The sequence below is a fragment of the Saimiri boliviensis genome, chromosome 17 (genome assembly GCF_048565385.1).
Source record: "Saimiri boliviensis isolate mSaiBol1 chromosome 17, mSaiBol1.pri, whole genome shotgun sequence".
In the NCBI taxonomy this organism is placed as follows: Eukaryota; Metazoa; Chordata; class Mammalia; order Primates; family Cebidae; genus Saimiri; species Saimiri boliviensis.
The window spans coordinates 28,482,382-28,502,243 of NC_133465.1; the positions used below are offsets into that span (position 1 = coordinate 28,482,382).

At 35.0% G+C, this 19,862-nt stretch overlaps 1 protein-coding gene across 8 annotated transcripts in view; it reads right to left on the bottom strand.

The window, feature by feature from the left end:
- NF1 (neurofibromin 1) overlaps nucleotides 1-19,862 on the bottom strand; it is a 304,993-nt gene that overhangs the window by 170,627 nt on the left and 114,504 nt on the right. For 4 of the 8 annotated variants that reach the window (XM_074388405.1, XM_074388409.1, XM_074388404.1 and 1 more), the window contains exons 9-14: nucleotides 15,314-15,487; nucleotides 14,759-14,881; nucleotides 14,427-14,501; nucleotides 12,522-12,551; nucleotides 9,367-9,498; nucleotides 8,554-8,598 (exon numbers count right to left, since the gene is read on the bottom strand). In XM_074388405.1, coding sequence (XP_074244506.1) covers nucleotides 8,554-8,598; nucleotides 9,367-9,498; nucleotides 12,522-12,551; nucleotides 14,427-14,501; nucleotides 14,759-14,881; nucleotides 15,314-15,487 — 579 coding nt within the window. The remainder of the gene's footprint in view (nucleotides 1-8,553; nucleotides 8,599-9,366; nucleotides 9,499-12,521; nucleotides 12,552-14,426; nucleotides 14,502-14,758; nucleotides 14,882-15,313; nucleotides 15,488-19,862) is intronic. The other 4 variants (XM_039475767.2, XM_039475766.2, XM_074388406.1 and 1 more) reach the window with 3 other exon arrangements.

Sequence of the window (19,862 nt, forward strand, 5' to 3'; positions counted from 1 at the left end):
AAAAAAGTAAATAGAGTCATATGGCACAAATAACATTTCAGTCAATGATAGACAATATCATTGTCTATCAGAGATCAGAGCTGAAAAATTCCTATCACTTTGATACCAGTTACAAAAAAAAAAAAAATTCCTATCACTTAGTGACAGTCATCATGATGTCCAAGTACAATGCATTACTTTTTGCTCGTAGTGATGGTGGTGTAAACAAACCTTCACTTCTAGTGATATAAAAAAAGTATAGCACATACATTTTATGTACAGTATATAATACTTGATAATGAAAATAAATGTTACTGATGTATATGCATTTACTATAGTATACTTTTTTTTTTGAGATGGAGTCTCACTTTGCTGCCCAGGCTGGAGTGCAGTGGCGTGATCTCAGCTTACCACAACCTCTGCCTCCTGGGTCCAAGCAATTCTTCTGCCTCAGCCTCCTGAGTAGCTGCGATTACAAGTGCGCACCACTATGACCAACTAACTGTTTTGTATTTTTAGAAGGGGTTTCGCCATGTTAGCCAGGCTGGTCTTGAACTCCTGACCTCAGGTGATCCATTCTCCTTGGCCTCCTAGAGGGCCGGGATTACAGGTGTGATCCACCAGGCTGCCTACTATCGTATACTTTTTATTGTTATTTTAGAGTATACTCCTTCTTAAAGATAAAAAGATAGATATGAAACAGCCTCAGAAGGTCCTTCAGAAGGTATTCCAGAAGAAGGCACTGTTACCACAAGAGATGACAGCTCCACACGTTATTTCCTCTAAAAACCTTCCAATGGGACCAGATGTGGAGGTGGAAGACAGTAACACTGATGATCGTGACCCCATGTAGGCCTAGGCTAATGTGTATGTTTGTATCTCAGTTCTTAACAAGATTTTCAAAATTAAAATTAAAATAGAACATTTTTCAAATAGAAAAAAACTTACAGGATATAAAGAAAAGTATTTTTATACAGCTAGCTGTACAATGTGTTTTAAGTGTTATTACAAGGGTCAAAAAGTTAAAAAATTTAAAAGTTCACAAATTTTAAAAGCTATAACAAAGTTAGCTATCAAAGAAACAAATAATTTTTATAAATTTGGTGTAGCTTAAGTGTACAGTGATTATGAAGTCTATAGTACAGATCCTGAGTATAAGAAAAAAGCAAAGAAGTATTAAAAGTAAATGAAATAAAAAAATTTTTAAGTCTACAGTAATGTACAGTAATGTCCCAGGCCTTACATTCCCTCAACGCTCACTCAATGACTCACCTAGAGCAACTCCCAGTCCTGCTAACTCCATTCACTTTAATTGCCCTATACATTTTTTTTCTTGTATGCTCTATTGTTACTGCAACTTTTCTGTTTGAATAAACAAATACTTACCATTGTGCTACAACTGCCCACAGTATTCAGTACAGTAACATGCTATACATATTTGTAGCTGGGAAGCAATAGGCTATACCAAATATTCTAGGCATGCTGAAGCCTATATAACCACTTGGGTTCATGTAAGTAGACTCTATGATGTTTGCACAATGACTGAATCACTAAGGATGCACTCATTTCATGTCCCTGTCATTAAGTGATGTATGACTATATTAATTATGTCACCTCTTAATCCCAGGTATCAGCATGTAAATTCTGTTCCAACATGCAGTCTAATATGAAATGGATGACTTCAGAAATTCCAATAAATTTAATTCATCTCAAATACCTTTTAATTTTAGTGGGTTACATACAGTCAGGAACAACATGCTAAAGAAGAAATGTAAACAAATTTCTTAATTAGAAATGTAAGAAAAAAATCATTCATTCATTAGTTGATCTTCAATATTGCAGGTATAGTAGGAATACAAGCAGGTACATGTGATCTGGCCAAAGATGAAAGGCAGTCATGTCTGGGAAAAAATTCATGAACCAGAGTCTTCAGGTATCTATTAAAGGCCCAAACCATTTGTTAATTTAGACCATGTGACTGAATTACAGGCATGTAAGAAAGATCTGCTGAGCCAACATGCCATTTAAGATAAAAAATGTTGAGAAATAATATGTATCTGTTATTGGCAGTTTTGAAATTTACGAAAGCAGGAGATGTTAGTTGTCAAATAGTAAAATTAGTGCTAAGACAAACATTTCAAATATTTTAAAAACACTACAAAAGTACAGTGGAGGAGAAGCTATGGCTCGGCATTCATATAAAAATAGCCAAAGAGTTTAAATAACTAAAAAGTCAATATAAAATAATACTATGTTAGATTACATTAATAGAAACAGGGTATACAAACACAATGGTTTAATACTAACATCAGATCTTAACATGGCATTTTATTTTTAAAATTTTTTGTTAGGTTGGCCTTTCCAGAAGAGAAGCAAATCAGATCAAGGAGGGAAGCAAATCAGATCAAGGAGGGTTTTTGGTTTTTTGTTTTTGTTTTTTTGAGACAGAGTCTTGCTCTGTTGCCCAGGCTGGAGTACAGTGACATGATCTTGGCTCACTGCAACCTCCACCTCCCGTGTTCAAGGGATCCTGCCTCAGCCTCCTGAGTAGCTAGAACTACAGGCACCTGCCACCATGCCTGGCTAATTTTTTTGTATTTTTAGTAGAGAAGGGGTTTCACCATGTTGGCCAGGGAGGTCTCAAACTCCTAGTTTCAAGTGATCTGCCCGCCCCGGCCTCCCAAAGTGCTGGTATTGTAGGCGTGAGCCATTGTGCCTGGCCTGGAAGAGGGTTTTGAAACCAGATCAAGTGAGAAATTCATTCCTTCATTCATTCTGCAAATATGTACTAAATGCCCAGTATGTACCAGGCATTGTTCAAACGCTAGGGATTCAGTATTGAATAAGCCAAAGTTCCTGCTTTCATCAAGCTAACTTGCTAGTGAAGGACAACTAAAGAACCTGACAAGACGCTGAACTGAATGTCAAGAAAGCTCAGAACTAACTCTGGCTGACTATTCATTAACCATGTAACTATCTGTTATTAATATAACTTTATTTAAGCTTCAGTTTCCTTAGCTATAAAAACAGACCCAACAAACACATACACTGTTAAAGAGAACTAAAAGAGGCTGGGTGTGGTGGCTAATACCTATAACCCCAGCACTTTGGGAGATCAAGGCAGGTGAATCACTTGAGGTCAGAGTTCAAGAGCAGTCTGCCTACAATGGTGAAACACTGCCTCTACTAAAAATGCAAAATTAGCTGGGCATGATTGCAGGCACCTGTAATCCCCGCTGCTCGGGAGGCTAAGGCGGGAGAATCACTTGATCCTAGGAGGTGGAGGTTGGAGTGAGCCGAAATCGCATCACTGCACTCCAGCCTGGGTAACAGAGTAGGACTCTGTCTCAAGGGGGTAAAAAAGGAGACAAAAGAATAAAATCTCTTCCAATGCCAAAACTATAGAAAAATAAAAAGAATTCTAGGAGTACAGAGTAGATTAAGGATTCTTAATGAAATATCTGCAGGGCTGCCTTGTGGGAGAATCAGAAGTATTCTATAGAACTCCAAAAGAAAATCAATGATGGCTGGAAGTGACAGAGACATGATTCTACCTTGGCTGAAGAGAAAATTTTCTTTCTTTTTTTTTTTTTTTTATGGGATTTCACCATGTTGGTCAGGATAGTCTTTTCTTTAAAAAAAAAAAAAAAAAAAAAAAGAGGAAGAGAGAGAAAGAGGAAGAGGGAGAGAGAATGGGGGTATTGCTTTATTGCCCGGGCTAGAATGCAGTCTAAATATGGGTATGCCTATAATTGTCCTTAATAATGGAGACATAAAAGAAAATGAGGGAAGAGAATAACAAACAAGGAGCCAACCAACATTTCATTTAAACTTCTAAGTTGATATGATGTGGTACTGATAAGAGTGTATATTTTGTATATTTAAAGTGGAGAGTTCTATAAATGTTAATTACGTTTACTTGTTCCAGATCTGAGTTCAAGTCCTGGATATCGTTGTTAATTTTCTGTCTCATTGATCTGTCTAATATTAATGTTGAAGTCTCCGACTATTATTGTGTGGGAGTCTAAGTCTCTTTATTAGTCTTATATGTCTGGGTATTCCTGTATTGGGTGCGTACATATTTAGGATCTTTAGCTCTTCTTGTTGTTGCATGGATTCTTTTATCATTATATGATGTCCTTCTTTGCTTCTTTTGATCTTTGTTGCTTTAACAACTATTTTATCAGAGGCAAAAATTGTAACTTCTGCTTTTTATTTATTTATTTTAGCTCTCTGTTTGGTTGGTAAATCTTTCTCCATCCGTTGTTTTGAGTCTTTGTGTATCCTTGAATGTGAGATGGGTCTGGATGCAGCATACTGATGGGTTTTAGTTTTTTATCTAAATTGTCTGTCTGTCTTTGGATTGGGGGATTTAGTCAATTTAAATTTAGAATTAACAATGATATATGTGAGTTTAATACTGCCATTTAATATTAGCTGGCTATTTTGTCCATTAGTTGATGTAAATTCTTCATTATATTGATGCTCTTTTTGGTATTTTTTAGAAAGGCTGATACTGTTTATTCCTTTCTATGTGTAGTGGTTCTTTCAGAAGCTCTTGTAAAGCAGGCCTGGTGGTGATGAAATCTCTGAGTGCTTGCTTGTTCACAAAAAACTTTACTTTTCCTTCACTTATGAAGCTTAGCTTGGCTGGATGTGAAATTCTGGGTTGAAAGTTCTTTTCTTTAAGGATGTTGAATATTGGTCCCCACTCTCTTCTGGCTTGTAGGGTTTCTGCTGAGAGATCTGCTGCAAGTCTGATAGGCTTCCCTTTGTGGGTAACCTGACCTTTCTCTTTGGCTGCCCTTAGTATTTTCTCCTTCATTTGAACCCGGGTAAATCTGACGATTATGTGCCTTGGAGTTGCTCTTCTTGAGGAATATCTTTGTGGTGTTCTCTGTATTACCTGGAGTTGAATATTATCTTGCCTTACTAGGTTGGGAAAATTTTCCTGAATAATATCCTGAAGCGTATTTTCCAGCTTGGATTCATTCTCTTCGTCACATTCAGGTACACCTATCAAGCGTAGATTAGGTCTTTTCACATAGTCCCGTATTTCTTGGAGACTTTGCTCGTTCCTTTTTATTCTTTTTTCTCTAATCTTGTCTTCTTGTTTTATTTCATCGAGTTGGTCTTCGACCTCTGATATCCTTTCTTCTGCTTGATCAATTCGGCTGTTAAAACTTGTGCATACTTCACGTAGTTCTCGTATTGTGTTTTTCAACTCCATCAATTCACTTATATTCCTCTCTAAATTGTGTATTCTTGTTAACATTTCGTCAAACATTTTTTCAAAGTTCTTAGTTTCTCTGGATTGTGTTAGAACAAGTTCTTTTAATTCACAGAAGTTTCTTATTATCCACATTTTGAAGCCTGCTTCTGTAATTGGAACACACTCGTTCTCCATCAAGCCTTGTTTCGTTGCTGATGAGGAACTGGGATCCCCTGCTGAGGGAGAGGCGTTCTGATCTTGGGTATTCTCAGCCTTTTTTGGCTGTTTTCTTCCCTTCGTTGTAGATTTATCCATGTGGTCTTTATAATTACCGTCTTTGTAATTGGGTTTCTGAGTGGACGTCCAACTTATTGATTCTCAGCACCGAAATCTGAGCAACCCACTGTGCCGACTAAATCAGCGGCGTTAAGATTGATGGTGCTTTTCTGACTCTGCACCAAGAACCAACGCTCCGAGGCGCCGGCAAAACTGCCTCGCCGGTCACAAGAGTCGCGCTGGCGACCCGTGGGGCTCCTCCGCTGGGAATCTCCTGGTGCGTGCGCAACAAGAATTCATGTGAAGGTGTGGCGTCCTCTCCTTCTTTGCGCTTTCACTGGGAGCTACAATCCCGAGCTGCTAGTGATCAGCCATCTTGGATCTCTCTCTCGAGAAAATTTTCAAATAGCTCCTTCCAACAAGTAACTTGTCTCTCCAAAATACAAAGTGTTTGTAAAGCCTTGAAGCAGATATTATTTTACTTCCACTGTTTTGCAAATTGAACTCCTTGATTGCTACTTCTGAAGCAAGCTAATGGCTCAGGTTTATCAGAGTCCCAAATCATTTGAGGCAATAAAAATGAGGCACAACCCACTGAACATATGCTGTAATACAGTGGTTCTCAACTGGGGGGTGATTTTTGTCCCCCAGGGGACATCTGGAAATATTCAGAGGCATGTTTGGTTTTCATAACTCGAAGGGGTTAGGGAGTAAGGGGAATATTGGCATCTAGTGGGTAGAGGCCAGAGATGTTACTAAATACTCCAGAATGCACAGTACAGCCCCCGATGACAAAGTTATCCAGTCCAAAATGTTAATAATGCGAACAGTGAGAAACACTGGTGTTAGGTATTATCTGTAAATCATTTATTAGATATTTGCTTGTGTTGCCAGATTCCATGCCCCATGTAGTGAGTTCTTTCTTTTCTTTTCTTTTCTTTTTTTGAGACAGACTCTCGCTTGTTGCCCAGAATGGAACAATGGTGCAATCTCGGCTCAGGGTTCAAGTGGTTCTCCTGCCTCAGCTTCCCAAGTAGCTGGGATTACAGGCACACATCACCATGCCTGGCTGATTTTTGTATTTTTAGTAGAGATGGGGTTTTGCCATTTTGGCCAGGCTGGTCTCGAACTCCTGACCTCAGGTGATCTAAACGTGTCCTTCCACAGTTAATAAATGTCTTTCCTGAAAACCAGTCAATTAAAGTAGACTTACTTTTTTTTCCTTGAAAATGTCAAGTTTATAGCCAAATGGCAACAGTTACATAAAATGAACAAATTACATGGCAATTTCTCAAGAGATTTAAATAATTTTCAAACACCTTGGAAATAAATGCCACCCAAATTGTTGGGATTATAGGCGTTAGCCACCATGCCCAGTTTGAGTTCTTCATTAGGCATTTTCAAGCAAAAGCTACAAGCCGTTTGCTTAGAATCTCTGTGAGAGAAATTGTTGTATTTGTTTAGTTCATCATGCTTCTCTGGCATTAGCATTTTTGCCTGGCAAACAGAAGAAGGTCAATACTTCCATACTGGTTGTCTGTTAACTAAGTTTATGAGGGATGAAATTTACCGTAACAGCCATCCAAAATCTAAAATTTTCTTATTCTACAAAATTGATTCATATTAAATTTGCTATTTATTGTATCTCATGGAAGTATCAGCCCAGAAGCTGTCTTTTAGTCATTATGTACAAATATACATACAAATAAAATTTCAAAAACATAAACAACTTAATGATTTTGAAAATTAAATGCATATTGATATTTTCAGAAAATAATTATAAATAAAAACTAAATTATTACTATAGGGTCCCTTGGGCCAAAAGAGGAAATGCTCTCTAGTTATGGTTTTTTAAATAATGATCAGTGCCGGGCGTGGCGGCTCAAGCCTGTAATCCCAGCACTTTGGGAGGCCGAGGTGGGTGGATCACCAGGTCAAGAGATCGAGACCAACCTGGTCAACATGGTGAAACCCCGTCTCTACTAAAAATACAAAAATTAGCTGGGCATGGTGGTGCGTGCCTGTAATCCCAGCTACTCAGGAGGTTGAGGCAGGAGAATTGCCTGAACCCAGGAGGCGGAGGTTGTGGTGAGCGGAGATCGCGCCATTGCACTCCAGCCTGGGTAACAATAGCGAAACTCCGTCTCAAAAAAAAAATGATCAGTAAAATAATATGTAGTTCTAAGAATCAGCCTGTAACTAGGGCTAAGAAGTAAAATAACTTGTAAGTGTAAAGAATGTATTCAGATTACCAATCAAATTTTATCTTTGTTCAAAAGAATCATTTCATTTCATTTTCTTTTAGTCCTCATGCACAGAAAATTATGGGCAGCTGGTGAAGTAGATATTGACGTTAAATAGGAAGTAAATATTAACCTCCCACCAAGCCCTATTTTTGGAGGCCTTTCATTTTCTACCAGTGAAGATAGTAAACTTAAAAAGTCAAATAAACTTCTAATTTCCCAGAAGATCTCTAGAATAAACAGGTCAATAAATAACTTTTAAACAACTTATTTCAAGTAGTTTTTAAAGATTTTTTAAAATGTCTTGTTAAGTAACATTTAAGTAGCTATTATCTATGCTTACCTCCAATTATACCTGTACTGAAAATTTTTTAAACTTAAAAAAAAAAAATTAAGTACTTGGCATTACAAAAAGTCAACTAAAAGGTAACCTTGCATTTTAAAGTTTACTTAAGAAAACATCATTGCCATGATCTTTTGTCTGTATTTTTTAGGCTCAATAATCCCAAAATATATGGCATAAAAAACTTCTCCATTTGAACATTTAAGATAAACAATCCTCAGAAATAATTACTGACAACTGGATAAGAGTGAACCACAACTGCATAAAAACAAAATATTTCCTTGACTAAGGGGACTTGGAAAAAGAGAAGCATGCCAGGGAGGAAGCTGTTTAAATTATCTCCTGAAGTGAAATGACTAATTTACTAGATAAAACCAACAGGTGAAGACATGCTACAGTTTCATTTGAAATGACAAGATGTGACTATAATAGTAACTATACACAGAAAAGTCAAAGAAACCAAGGACTTTTCTGAGGTAGTTACAATGGGTGATACTTACAGCCACAGAAGCCCACTGCCATGCAAAACAGTGACTGGTTGGCATCTGATCATGTGAGCGACAGCAGCCAATAAGAATAGAAAATAAGAAGCAGAAGACAAAGCACCACCAATCAATGTCAAGAGTTGCCATATATAATACTCTTGCTATACATAAACATCAAGAATGACTTCCATAATCTTTTATAATTATCTTTTTAAATTGATTCCATAAGAGTTTTTATATTTCACATTAAGAGCAATAATCTGTGGGAATACCCAATTTTAAGTCTTTTTTATTTGGTTTATAGTAAAATGTCAATATCAAAGTGCCTATCATTTTTAAAGGATCAAAGCATGTTTACTGAAATATAAAATATTTTTATTTTAAATATGAAAGCTCCAAATTTTATTCATTTCCTAAGTGTAATAGGATCCAATGAGCTAAAATGTGTATTAGCAGGAACATTCACTCTAACCCAGGAGTCAGCTTCCCTTACTCATCCCCAAAAGGTGAGAAGCTAATCAAAATTTTTTCATTCAAAAGTTAACGAGAAACAAGACTTTAAAAAGACAAAAAAAGTGGGTAGTCATTAAGACTTTCAGTGTTTTGTAAGAAAATTTAAGAAAAGTAAGTTCAACTCATGGAAACAGTAGAAAACAAACATTATTAACTAGTATTCAACAATATTGCTATACACAACATACCACAACATTTATAGGAAATGAAGGACCCATTCAATTTTCTAAACTAATCAAAGCAGCAAGAATGGGATAAAGACACTAAAAATGCAATAGAAAGGAGGTGAGATTCAAAATTCGTGATTTATCTTACCGGTGCCATTCGTATTGCTGGGTGTGCTCCGCAACCTTGCACTGCTTTATGAAGTGTTTCACCAAACATATTTCGAAGTTCAACTGAGTGGCAATACACAGCATCAATCTTAGGCCACCAATCCAATGCTGACTACAGAAAAACAAAGACCATAAGAAAGAAAAAGTACAAAATTACATGAGTTGTATGTTCTGGTTATCACTGTAGTTTTAAGTTTTGTCCTTTTGTCGGGAACTTTCTAAGACCATGCAAACACACACCATGATTTCCAAAATCTTCAAACAATGTCTTTAATTCAAACACTAAATCATACATATTATATTATAAAACATAATAATGACCATGAGACAAATTGCCCACTTCATGAGCATGTGCATATGAGACTATCTTTTCTCAATGATAAGCCAGTGAATTTGAAAAACAGTCTTCAGAGAGCTAATGTGTAGCCAATATTTTTCTTTTGTTTTTTTAAACTTAATCTTTTACAGTTTCTGAAACACATGCATACATGTCATATGTTTTCCCAGGTAAGAATGGTATTATCAAAGCTTTAAAAGTGATTAGTGGTTCAACACAGTATTGAAAAGATAAGTGGAAAACCATTACTTATATGTTTACAGACAACAATGATAATTACAACATGAAATTAGTAAATGAAATAAAGCTATTATCAAGTAAACCTATAACCTTAAATTGATAAGCAATGATGACATGATACACGGGAGACTAACAATCACCATAAACAAAGACAAACTGATCCTAGCAAAATATATTTTTTAATTACTTTATGTATTTTCTATTTCAATTTAACCTGTTTAGCTTTGATGTCTAGTTTTTAGTGCCTAGTTTATTTGACAGTGTATCTTTTAACTTTAAAATGAATGACCTGATATATTATTAAAAAATGGCAATTATGAAAATCACTATTCTATAAAGTCAATCATTTAATACAAAAATGACTAGATGAATTTTCACTACTTATGAAGAATATGCATGAAATGACCTAAAATATAGGCTTCTAATTTATAATACTCCAGATGTTTATAAGAAATATCTGGAAGAGTAATACATTCAAATTGCAGATAAGAGAGATTTAATAACCTCACATCTCATTCCCAGATTTTTTTTCTTATTCAAAACTAAGCTAAGTCTCAACATTTTAATTTCTTCACTTGAAAATCTCAGAATATTTTGAGTAGCATCAAGGTATATTACCTTAACCTAAACTGTGGATTACAAATCCTTTTCACTGGATAGTAAAATATAAAACCAACTTATGCTACACATTTTGAATACTGAACTGGAGTTCCATTCAGGAAGGAGCCCCAAGCTCGGAGGGAAGAAATGTTTTTCTGGGACAGTATGGTTGTTTATACTTTTCCCTCAACTCCTACTTTATATAATCTAGTTCCTACAAATGATCAATTATGAGTCTGACAGTATAACGGATTCCTCCAACTCTCAGCAATTTTGACCATCTGACTTGCCCAAAGCAACCAATGCAACTTGATTTCCTTATACTTAACTAAGTTATACAGCTTGTGTTAATCAGCCTAAAGTAACAAAAAGCTGAATAATGACAAAGTACACTGAGTGAAGGGTCTTCCTCACCCAATACATCTCATAAGATCTTGTTAGAAACCTGATAAACTAAGATAGGTATCCCATATAACATCCTATTCAAATTACTGTCATTTTTTTATAGCTTTTGAAACTGTACTGTGGTATCAGGTGTACCATATAAAATAACTTTAGGCTTAAGATTTAGTAATTTTCATAGTTTTCATTTTTCATAATATATTCATTTTAAAATAAAAGATACATTTTCAAAATAAAATAAGCATAAAAAACTAAACATCATGTGGTTGGCAAAAGAATTTAGTATTTTGAGCAGTTACTAAATGTGTCCTCCTTGAAAACCAGTCAGACTTACTCTTTTCTTCCTTGAAAATACCAACTTTATAGCCAAATGGCAACAGTTACATAATATGAGCAAATTATGTGGCAACTTGAGAGATTTAAATAATTTTCAAATGCCTTAGAAATAATTCCTTTCAACTACAATCCCTCAGGAGAAACAGATCACCTCATTTTTAGTATGTGAACTATTTATTCAAACTACAATAAATTTCCATAAGGAAAAAACAGAAATAAAGTACCATACTAGCTATAGCATGTACCAGTGATGGCTAAGATAACTGGTTCATATGTTTGTATATTACTTATTAAATTTTCCAATTACATATCTAATTTAACCTAAAGGAAGGCTATAACATAAATCTTACAACTATAATTCATCTCTTATGGTATATAATAAAGATGACAGTACAACGACTATTTTAGCAACTGCTAGAAACTTGCATTATAGTAAGATTCAAATAGTGGATATATTTTAAGCTTTTCTAAGAAGAAATACTAGAATATTTTAGATCTAAATTCAGTACTTATGAACTGAGTATGAGTATGTTTCACAAAAGTAAAACTCCAAACACCTTACTACTTTTACATAAACCCTCAAAACACATCAGCAAAACTTTTATTTGAGAATGTGATACTTTAAAAATGTGTGGACTGGCTAAAGAACCATGGGAGAAGAGAACTTGTAAGTCCAAATACCTAAGAACAATTTCATGTGATTTTTCATGACATAAAATATTTCCATAATATATGTCTTCAATGAAACCCTAAAATAGTCAATCTCATAAATTTGCATTTTCACTTTATAAATAGTCCTTTTCAATCAAAAAGTACTTGAGATTCAACAGCAATTAGCCTCAAACAATAGGGAAAATATCCTAACATGAAACAATTTACCACACGATCTATAATAATAAAGTATCACTACCCAAGGCATAATTTAAAAAGATACTTTTAACTAATATTTACATTCCTTTTCAAGTTATTTCATTGAAAAGTTAATATTAATATTTAAAATCATTAATATTTAAAAATTAGTCAATGTCATGTTCTTCTTTATAAAAACAGATTTTCATATGACTTGACCTCTGATACAGACACACTCCACCCTCCACACATGCAGCGCTCATTAGAATAGAAGAGGATGCACAGCCATTTTCACCAGGTACACTGAGGCATGCATGAAGCACCACTCCAGGCATGCTTGGAACCCAGAAAGGAGCAGCTCAGCCACTTACAGCAGTGCCAAGTCCATGCTTGAAAGTGCTCTATATAGTCAATTGTAGACAAAAATATTTCAAAATTAAAGTAACTAGCCACAAAGTATCAAAAAAGTATATGTTTGGGTTTATTATATACAATTTTTTAGCATTTATGTAAAGCTATCCACTCTTTGAATACTTTAAGTGCTATAAGCCACAGGGGGAAAAAACCAATGTCTTATTTCTGAATTACACATAAACTCGAAAGGGAAAATCATCTTTTTTTTTTTTTAAATGGTCTCGAAAGTAAACCTTGAAGGTACAATGCCCTGGCTCATTATGCTGACAAAAGTACAGTAATTTTTTCTTAAAGTTTTTAATACAAACATACGTTATTTACAATCTTTATTAAACTTTCCCTTTTGGAACAAAGCATATTCAATGTTACTTCTACCTGCAATTTAACTCAGTGATACTCAACTAAGGGAGGAGGTATTGTTCCCTTAGGCATGTTTAGTCATTCATAATGACTAGGGATGGGGGAAATGCAGCACAACTGGCACTTAATGAGATGTTAAAGGTCCTGCAATGCCCAAGGCATCCTGCACAACAAAGGACTGTCCTCCCAAAATGCTCACTAAACACCTGCTGAGAAAAATTAAACATGTCACCAAAAAGCTTTATCAATAGTTAATTTTCCCCTGCAGGAATGCAACATTTATTTTAAATAAACACAACAAGAAGGGCAAATGAGGGTGAGGGGTTATTTTCAACTCACCAGAAGCACAGTCTTAAAATGGAATTTGATTATAAACAGGATAAATATACCACGTTATCAATGATTAAAGCCCCTTTTAAGGAAAAAAATGTTGACCAATTTAGACATAAGTGTGAATATCTATCATTTGATAAAAATGGAACAATGGAAAATAACACCTGAGAACTTTCAAAATAGGGTTGTTCATGATTACAAGAACAGAATTTTAAAAATCCACAGCTGAGGGGAGCGGGGGCAGATCATTTGAGATCAGGAGTTCAAGACCAGCCTGGCCAACGTGGTAAAACCCTGTTTCTACTAAAAACACAAAAATTAGCCAGACGTGGTGGCATAAGCCTGTAATCCCAGCTACTCGGGAGGCAAAAGAATCGCTTGAACCTAGGAGGTGAAAGTTGCAATGAGTCGAGATCACACCACTGCACTCCAGCCTGGGCAACAGAGCAAGATTCTGTCTTAAAAAAAAAAAAAAAAAATTCACAGTCCAAATTTGATAAAGTTTTGCTGTCTATTTAATATCTCTACATCAGAACTGAAGGTATCTCAAGTACCTTTTAATGATTTCACTTATTTTGTCTGTTATGCTTTTATATCTTGTAGATACCTCTTTTAAAGTATATAAATATTTTATTTTAAGAAAAATGAAATTGTACACTCTGAATGAATTAAAGATCAAAAGATTTTAAAGTACTATCAAATACAGCCCCAACATTTTGTCAATGTGCTATAATGGACTACAACACAAATACTATTACCTTTAACTTAAATGGTAAGGTGGCAAGTCAATGTACTGAATGCTGTGAAAGGGCTAAGAGTATTCAAATATTATGTCTGAAAAGCTTTAGGATTAAAATTTTAAATTATATTTTCAGTGGCATTTTTCTCAAGGGCTTCTGATCTGAATAAAATGTTTTAGATTTGATCTTTCCAAAGCATCTTATTAACTCCATCTTCCTTAATATGGTCCCTTCGGCCAAGACTTAATATGAAAAACACAAATATTTGTCAATTATCAAATATAATCACCGTGGAACAACTTTCCTACTCCATACATCTAAATTCAGAACCTTTTTTGAAAACCAGGAGTGCATTTCTTAAAAAGAAATAAGCAAAGAAAAGAAAGAAAAAATTTTTTTTAGTAATTGAGCAATACCTTTTGGACTTACATTGGTGATGATTCGATGTAGTGAATTTACCAGCACATAGTGAAATGTAGAAGGTGAATTCTGAGCCAGGCAGATCTATAGAAAAAGAGAGAGAGAGAGAAAACAAGCAGAGTATTTCTATGAGAAAAATATTCAGTAATACAAATGAAGACAAAAAAACAGGAAGTAGAAAGTTTTTAAAAAACACTAAGTTTTCAAGGTCTTGAAACGAACATTAATCCATAATAGTGAGAAATACTCATAAAGGTGAACCTATTTATCTCTCTAGACTTTTCATTTATAAAAGATAATAGCATCAGTAAAGCTAGTTAAATAAAAACCAATGCTCTCACCTTAAAGTGTTGGTTGTTGTGAGGGCTTATACGAAAGCAAGAAACAAGGCAGTCAATCATTAGATCCACATCTGCAGGCTGACTGCCTCTTGAGAATGGCTTACTTGGATTAAAAAGCAGGTTCTATAAAAAACCCCAACAGAAAAAAAAAGCCTTTAGATACTCATGTAGTATTTCTTTTACTAATATGTAATAACATCGATACATTATCCACACAGATGGCACTAAAATTCAGTTGCCAGAAAAAGCACAAAGCATCAATACTGTGGTTCCTCAGTCTAATACAATTCTTATATATAGGTTCCTTTCAGGCCCTAAAGCCACATTATTTTAAACCCAAGTCCATATATTTATGCTTATTTGAGAAAATGGTGTTTTCTTCATATTTGCAGTCCATTTAGGCTGATGAACACATTAACAACAAAAGTAAGTCCTATGAACTTATCCAAGAAGAATCAGAACTTTAATGTTAGCATATCTTTGACATAATACTTATGCTAGAAAATTCATTTAATTTTCTTAAAGTTTGTAGTAGAGAATGAATAAGCATGTTACCTTAAGATCAACCACCATGGACTGAACTAGTAGGAAAATGACAGAGTTATCTTCCCAATTGATGTAAGTACTTGCTTTACACAGTTTGACACAGGCAATTGCAGCACTTTCTGTCAGCTGCCTACTTCCTCCATGGCCAGCAAGAGCTTTTCGTAGACTGTCCAGAAACAACTTCTACAGAATTCAAATATAGTGTTAATATATGAAGTTTCTTCTATTCCAGATTTACCTAATATGATAGCAAATTAACAGCCTCTAAAACTCATACTATAAAGAATGCATAATTTATATTCGTGGTCTTCAATTCCATAATTTAAGTAGTGGTCATCATTTAAATGTTTCTCAAATAAAAACACCACATCTTTTTTCTACTTTCTTTATTGAATTATTAAAGGAATATAAAAAAAGTCCTTGCCAAACAAGGGAGCTGTTTTCTGAACTGTTTTTTTCTTTTTGAGATGAAGTCTTCCTCTGTTGCCCAGGCTGGAGTGCAGAGGCATGATCTTGGCTCATTGCAACCTCTGCCTCCTGGGGTCAATCCTCCTGCCTCAGCCTCCCAAGTAGCTGGGATTACAGGTGCTCATCACCATGCCTGACTAATTTTTCTATTTTTAGTACAGATGGGTTTTCGCCATGTTGGCCAGGCTGGTCTTAAACCCCTGGGCTCAAGTGATCTTCCGCCTCAGCCTCCCAAAGTGTTGGGATGACAGGCATGAGCCACCATGCCTAGCCTTCAACTTTGAATTCAGCTGATCATCTCTTCCTTTTGATATTTAAAGTCTAAATATTATACTATCCTGGCTATGGTCTATGATAAAGTATTCCATCCTTTTCTAACATTACAGGCTATATTCAACCTTCAGCCTTTTAAATAAGAATATATTCAAGGCTGTTCTCTTGCTCTAAATTTGTTTCTCAAAAAAAAATTACCTACTATTGTGATGTCAACTCCTCTTTACAGTTCATTAACAAATTTCTTCCTTTGGCTTTTCTCCTAAGTGAATATCTCACATCTCCACCTACATGTATGCTCAAATGTAACATGTCAAAAACTAAATTCACCTAATACCAGCATAATATATTCTTCTCAAGTGAACATAGAACATTCTCCAAAACAGGCCATATGTTAGGCTACAAAATAAGTTTTAATACATTTAAAGAAACTGAAATCAAAGTATGTTTTCTGATCATGATGGAAAAACCAGCAGATGAAAAACTAAAAATTTCTTGCAGTTCAGCAAAGAAAATAAACAAAATTTTTTTTTAAATTCACAAATATGCGAAAATTTGTGAATCTTAACCAATAGATCAAAGAAAAAGAGTTACAAATTAGAAACCATCTTAAGACAAATGAAAATGAAAACAAAAAATACTAAAACTTATAGAATACAGTGAATACAGGGCTAAAAGAAAAATGTATAGCTGTAAACACATTAAAAAATAAGAAAGTTCTCACGCTGCGGTGAGCCAAGATCGCGCCATTGCACTCCAGCCTGGGTAACAAGAGTGAAACTCCCATCTCCAAAAAAAAAATAAGAAAGTTCTCAACTCAGTGACCTAACCGCACACCTCAATGATCTAGAAAAAGAGTAAACTACACCAAAGCTAGTAGAAGGAGAAAATAATAAAGATTAGAGTGAAGACAGAGAACAGAAAAACAATAGAGAAAAATCACAAAACCAGAAGCTGATTCTCTGAAAAAGTTGACAAAATCAACAAAACTCTAGGTAGAACAATTAACCAAAAAAAAAAAAAAAAAAAAAAAAAAAAGAGAGAGAGAGACACAGAGAAAACACCAAATTACTAAAATCAGATAGTAAAGTGGTGACATTGCCAGTCGTGTGGCTCACGCCTGTAATCCCAGCACTTTGGAAGCTGGGGCAGGTGAATCACTGAGGTTAGGAGTTCAAGACTAACTTAGCCAACATGGTGAAATGCTCGTCTCTACTAAGAAGACAAAAATTGCATAGGCATGGTGGAGCATGCCTGTGGTCCCAGCTACTCAGGAGGTGGAGGTGCAGTGAGTCAAGATCATGTCACTGCACTCCAGCCTGGGCGAAAGAGCAAGACTCCATTTCAAAAAAAAGAAAAGAAAAGAAAGGGGAAGAGGAAGGAAAGAGAGAAAAGGAAAAAGGAAAGAAGCAAAAGAAAGGAAATGAAAGGAAAGGAAAAGAAGAAAGAGGTGATACTACTGATTTTACAAAAATAAAAAAGGATTATGAGACAATACTATGTAAGACTGTATGCCAACAATTTGGATAACCTGGACAAAATGTACAAATTCCTACAAACACATGCTCTACAAACATTGATTGACTCATGAGGAAATAGAAAATCTAAATAGAACTATAACTAGTAAGGAGATCAAATCAGTAATCAAAAAGCTCCTGAAGAAAAGGCCAGGACCAGATAGCTTTCACTGGTTGATTCTACCCAACATTTAAAGAAGAATCCTTCTCAAACACTTCCAAAAAATTAAAGAGAAGGGAATCCTTCTCCATTAGTTATATGAGTCCAACATTACCCTGATACCAACACCAAAGATACTACAAGAAAACCAGAGACCAATATACCTTGGGAATATTGCTGAAAAACTCAACAAAATCAGCCGGATATTAAAAGGATAATACACCATGTGAAACTTACTCCAGAAGCACAAGATGGTTTAACAATAACAACAAAAAATCAATGTAATATACCACATTAATAACATAGAGAAGGAACTCCACATGATCATCTGAATCCATGGAGAAAAACCACTTGACAAAGTTCAACACCTTTCATGATAAAAAACACTCAAGCTAGAGGTAGAAGGAAATTTCCTCAACATCATAAAAGCCATATATTAAAAACCAATAGCTAATGACATACACAACAGTGAAAGACTGAAAGTTTTTCCTCTAAGATCAGGAACAGGAAAAAGAGAAAAGGAAAAAGGAAAGAAGCAAAAGAAAGGAAATGAAAGGAAAAGAAGAAAGAGGTGATACTACTGATTTTACAAAAATAAAAAAGGATTATGAGACAATACTACCTAAGACTGTATGCCAACAATTAAGTGAGAATTTATGCAAGTATTCCTTGTTCACAAGTTTTAAAAGCCGTATAAGGACTAAGCTCTGATTTTTTTATCTTGCCCAAATTCCTGCCTAAGGAATCTGAGGAGTCATGCCCTACAATCTGTAAATTCTCATCAGATGGGTTTTTTTTGACCCTATATATCGTGACTTACTTTTCACTCTGACTCTGGTATAATATTACGAGAAAAGGAAAAAATATTTAGTTCCAAAATATATTTCCTTGCCATACCTTGAAATTACGCTGCAAAGTCTCTTGTGGGAAAAATCCACATTCTACAGAGAATCCCTTTTCCCTTTGTTTTCCTTCCTTCCTTTCCAGATCCAGGAGATAATCAACTAAGAGCCAGGCACCTTTTTAGGTCAACCAGAAAATGTTTAAATTTACCTATAGCCTGGAAGCACCCAGTTTGAGTTGTCTCGTCCTTCTAAACCAAACCACTGTATTTCTTAAATGTGTTTGATTGATGTTTCATGCCTTCCTAAAATATATAAAACCAAGCTGTCCCCCAACCACTTTGGGCACATGTTCTCAGGACTTCCTGAGGGCTGTGTCACAGGCTATGAGCACTCATATCTGGTTCAGAATAAATCTGTTAAAATATTTTATAGTCTTTTCATTGACATATATATAAATTTCTTAAAAGATGATCAATGTAGCAAAATGTTAACAGAATTATGGGAAACTGTTACATTCTTTGTACATTTCAAATATGTCTTTTTAAAAAAAGATACTATAGTCAAAAGAAACAGGTGACTAGAAAAATATTTACAGACTAAAAATGTAGGATTACTGTTCTTAATATACAAAAAGTTTGGCTGGGCACAGTGGCTCACGCCTGTAATCCCAGCACTTTGGGAGGCCGAGGTGAATGAATCATGAGGTCAAAAGTTCAAGAGCATCCTGTCCATGATGGTGAAACCCTGTCCCTACTAAAAACTTAAAAACTAGCCAAGTGTGGTGACACACACCTGTAAACCTAACTACTTGGGAAGCTGGGACAGAGAATTGCTTAAACACAGGAGGCTGAGGTTGCAGTGAGCTGAGATCGTGCCACTGCACTCCAGCCTGGGCAAATAATATGTATACTCGAGTATATATCCCTGAGTGAAGGTATATAACTTTGTGCAATTTTTATTTTAATATTATAGGTACATAACCTAATTTTCATTTTCTTAAAGATTGTAACTTGCCTTCAACATTTGTATCTACGTATTAATATTGACATATAAATGTTAAAATCTATACATACATTTTCTTGTTCCTAATCTTATGTTATCAGTCTATGATTGAAAATTTATAATGCAATTTTAATGCTAGTATCTATTGTTTGCTTCCTTTCTGAATGACCTTTTCTTCAGCTTTATTGAGGTATAATTGAAAAATAAAAATTGTATGTATTTAAGGTGTACAACATGATGTTCTGATAAACATACATTCTAAAATGAGTACCACAATCAAGGTTATTAACATA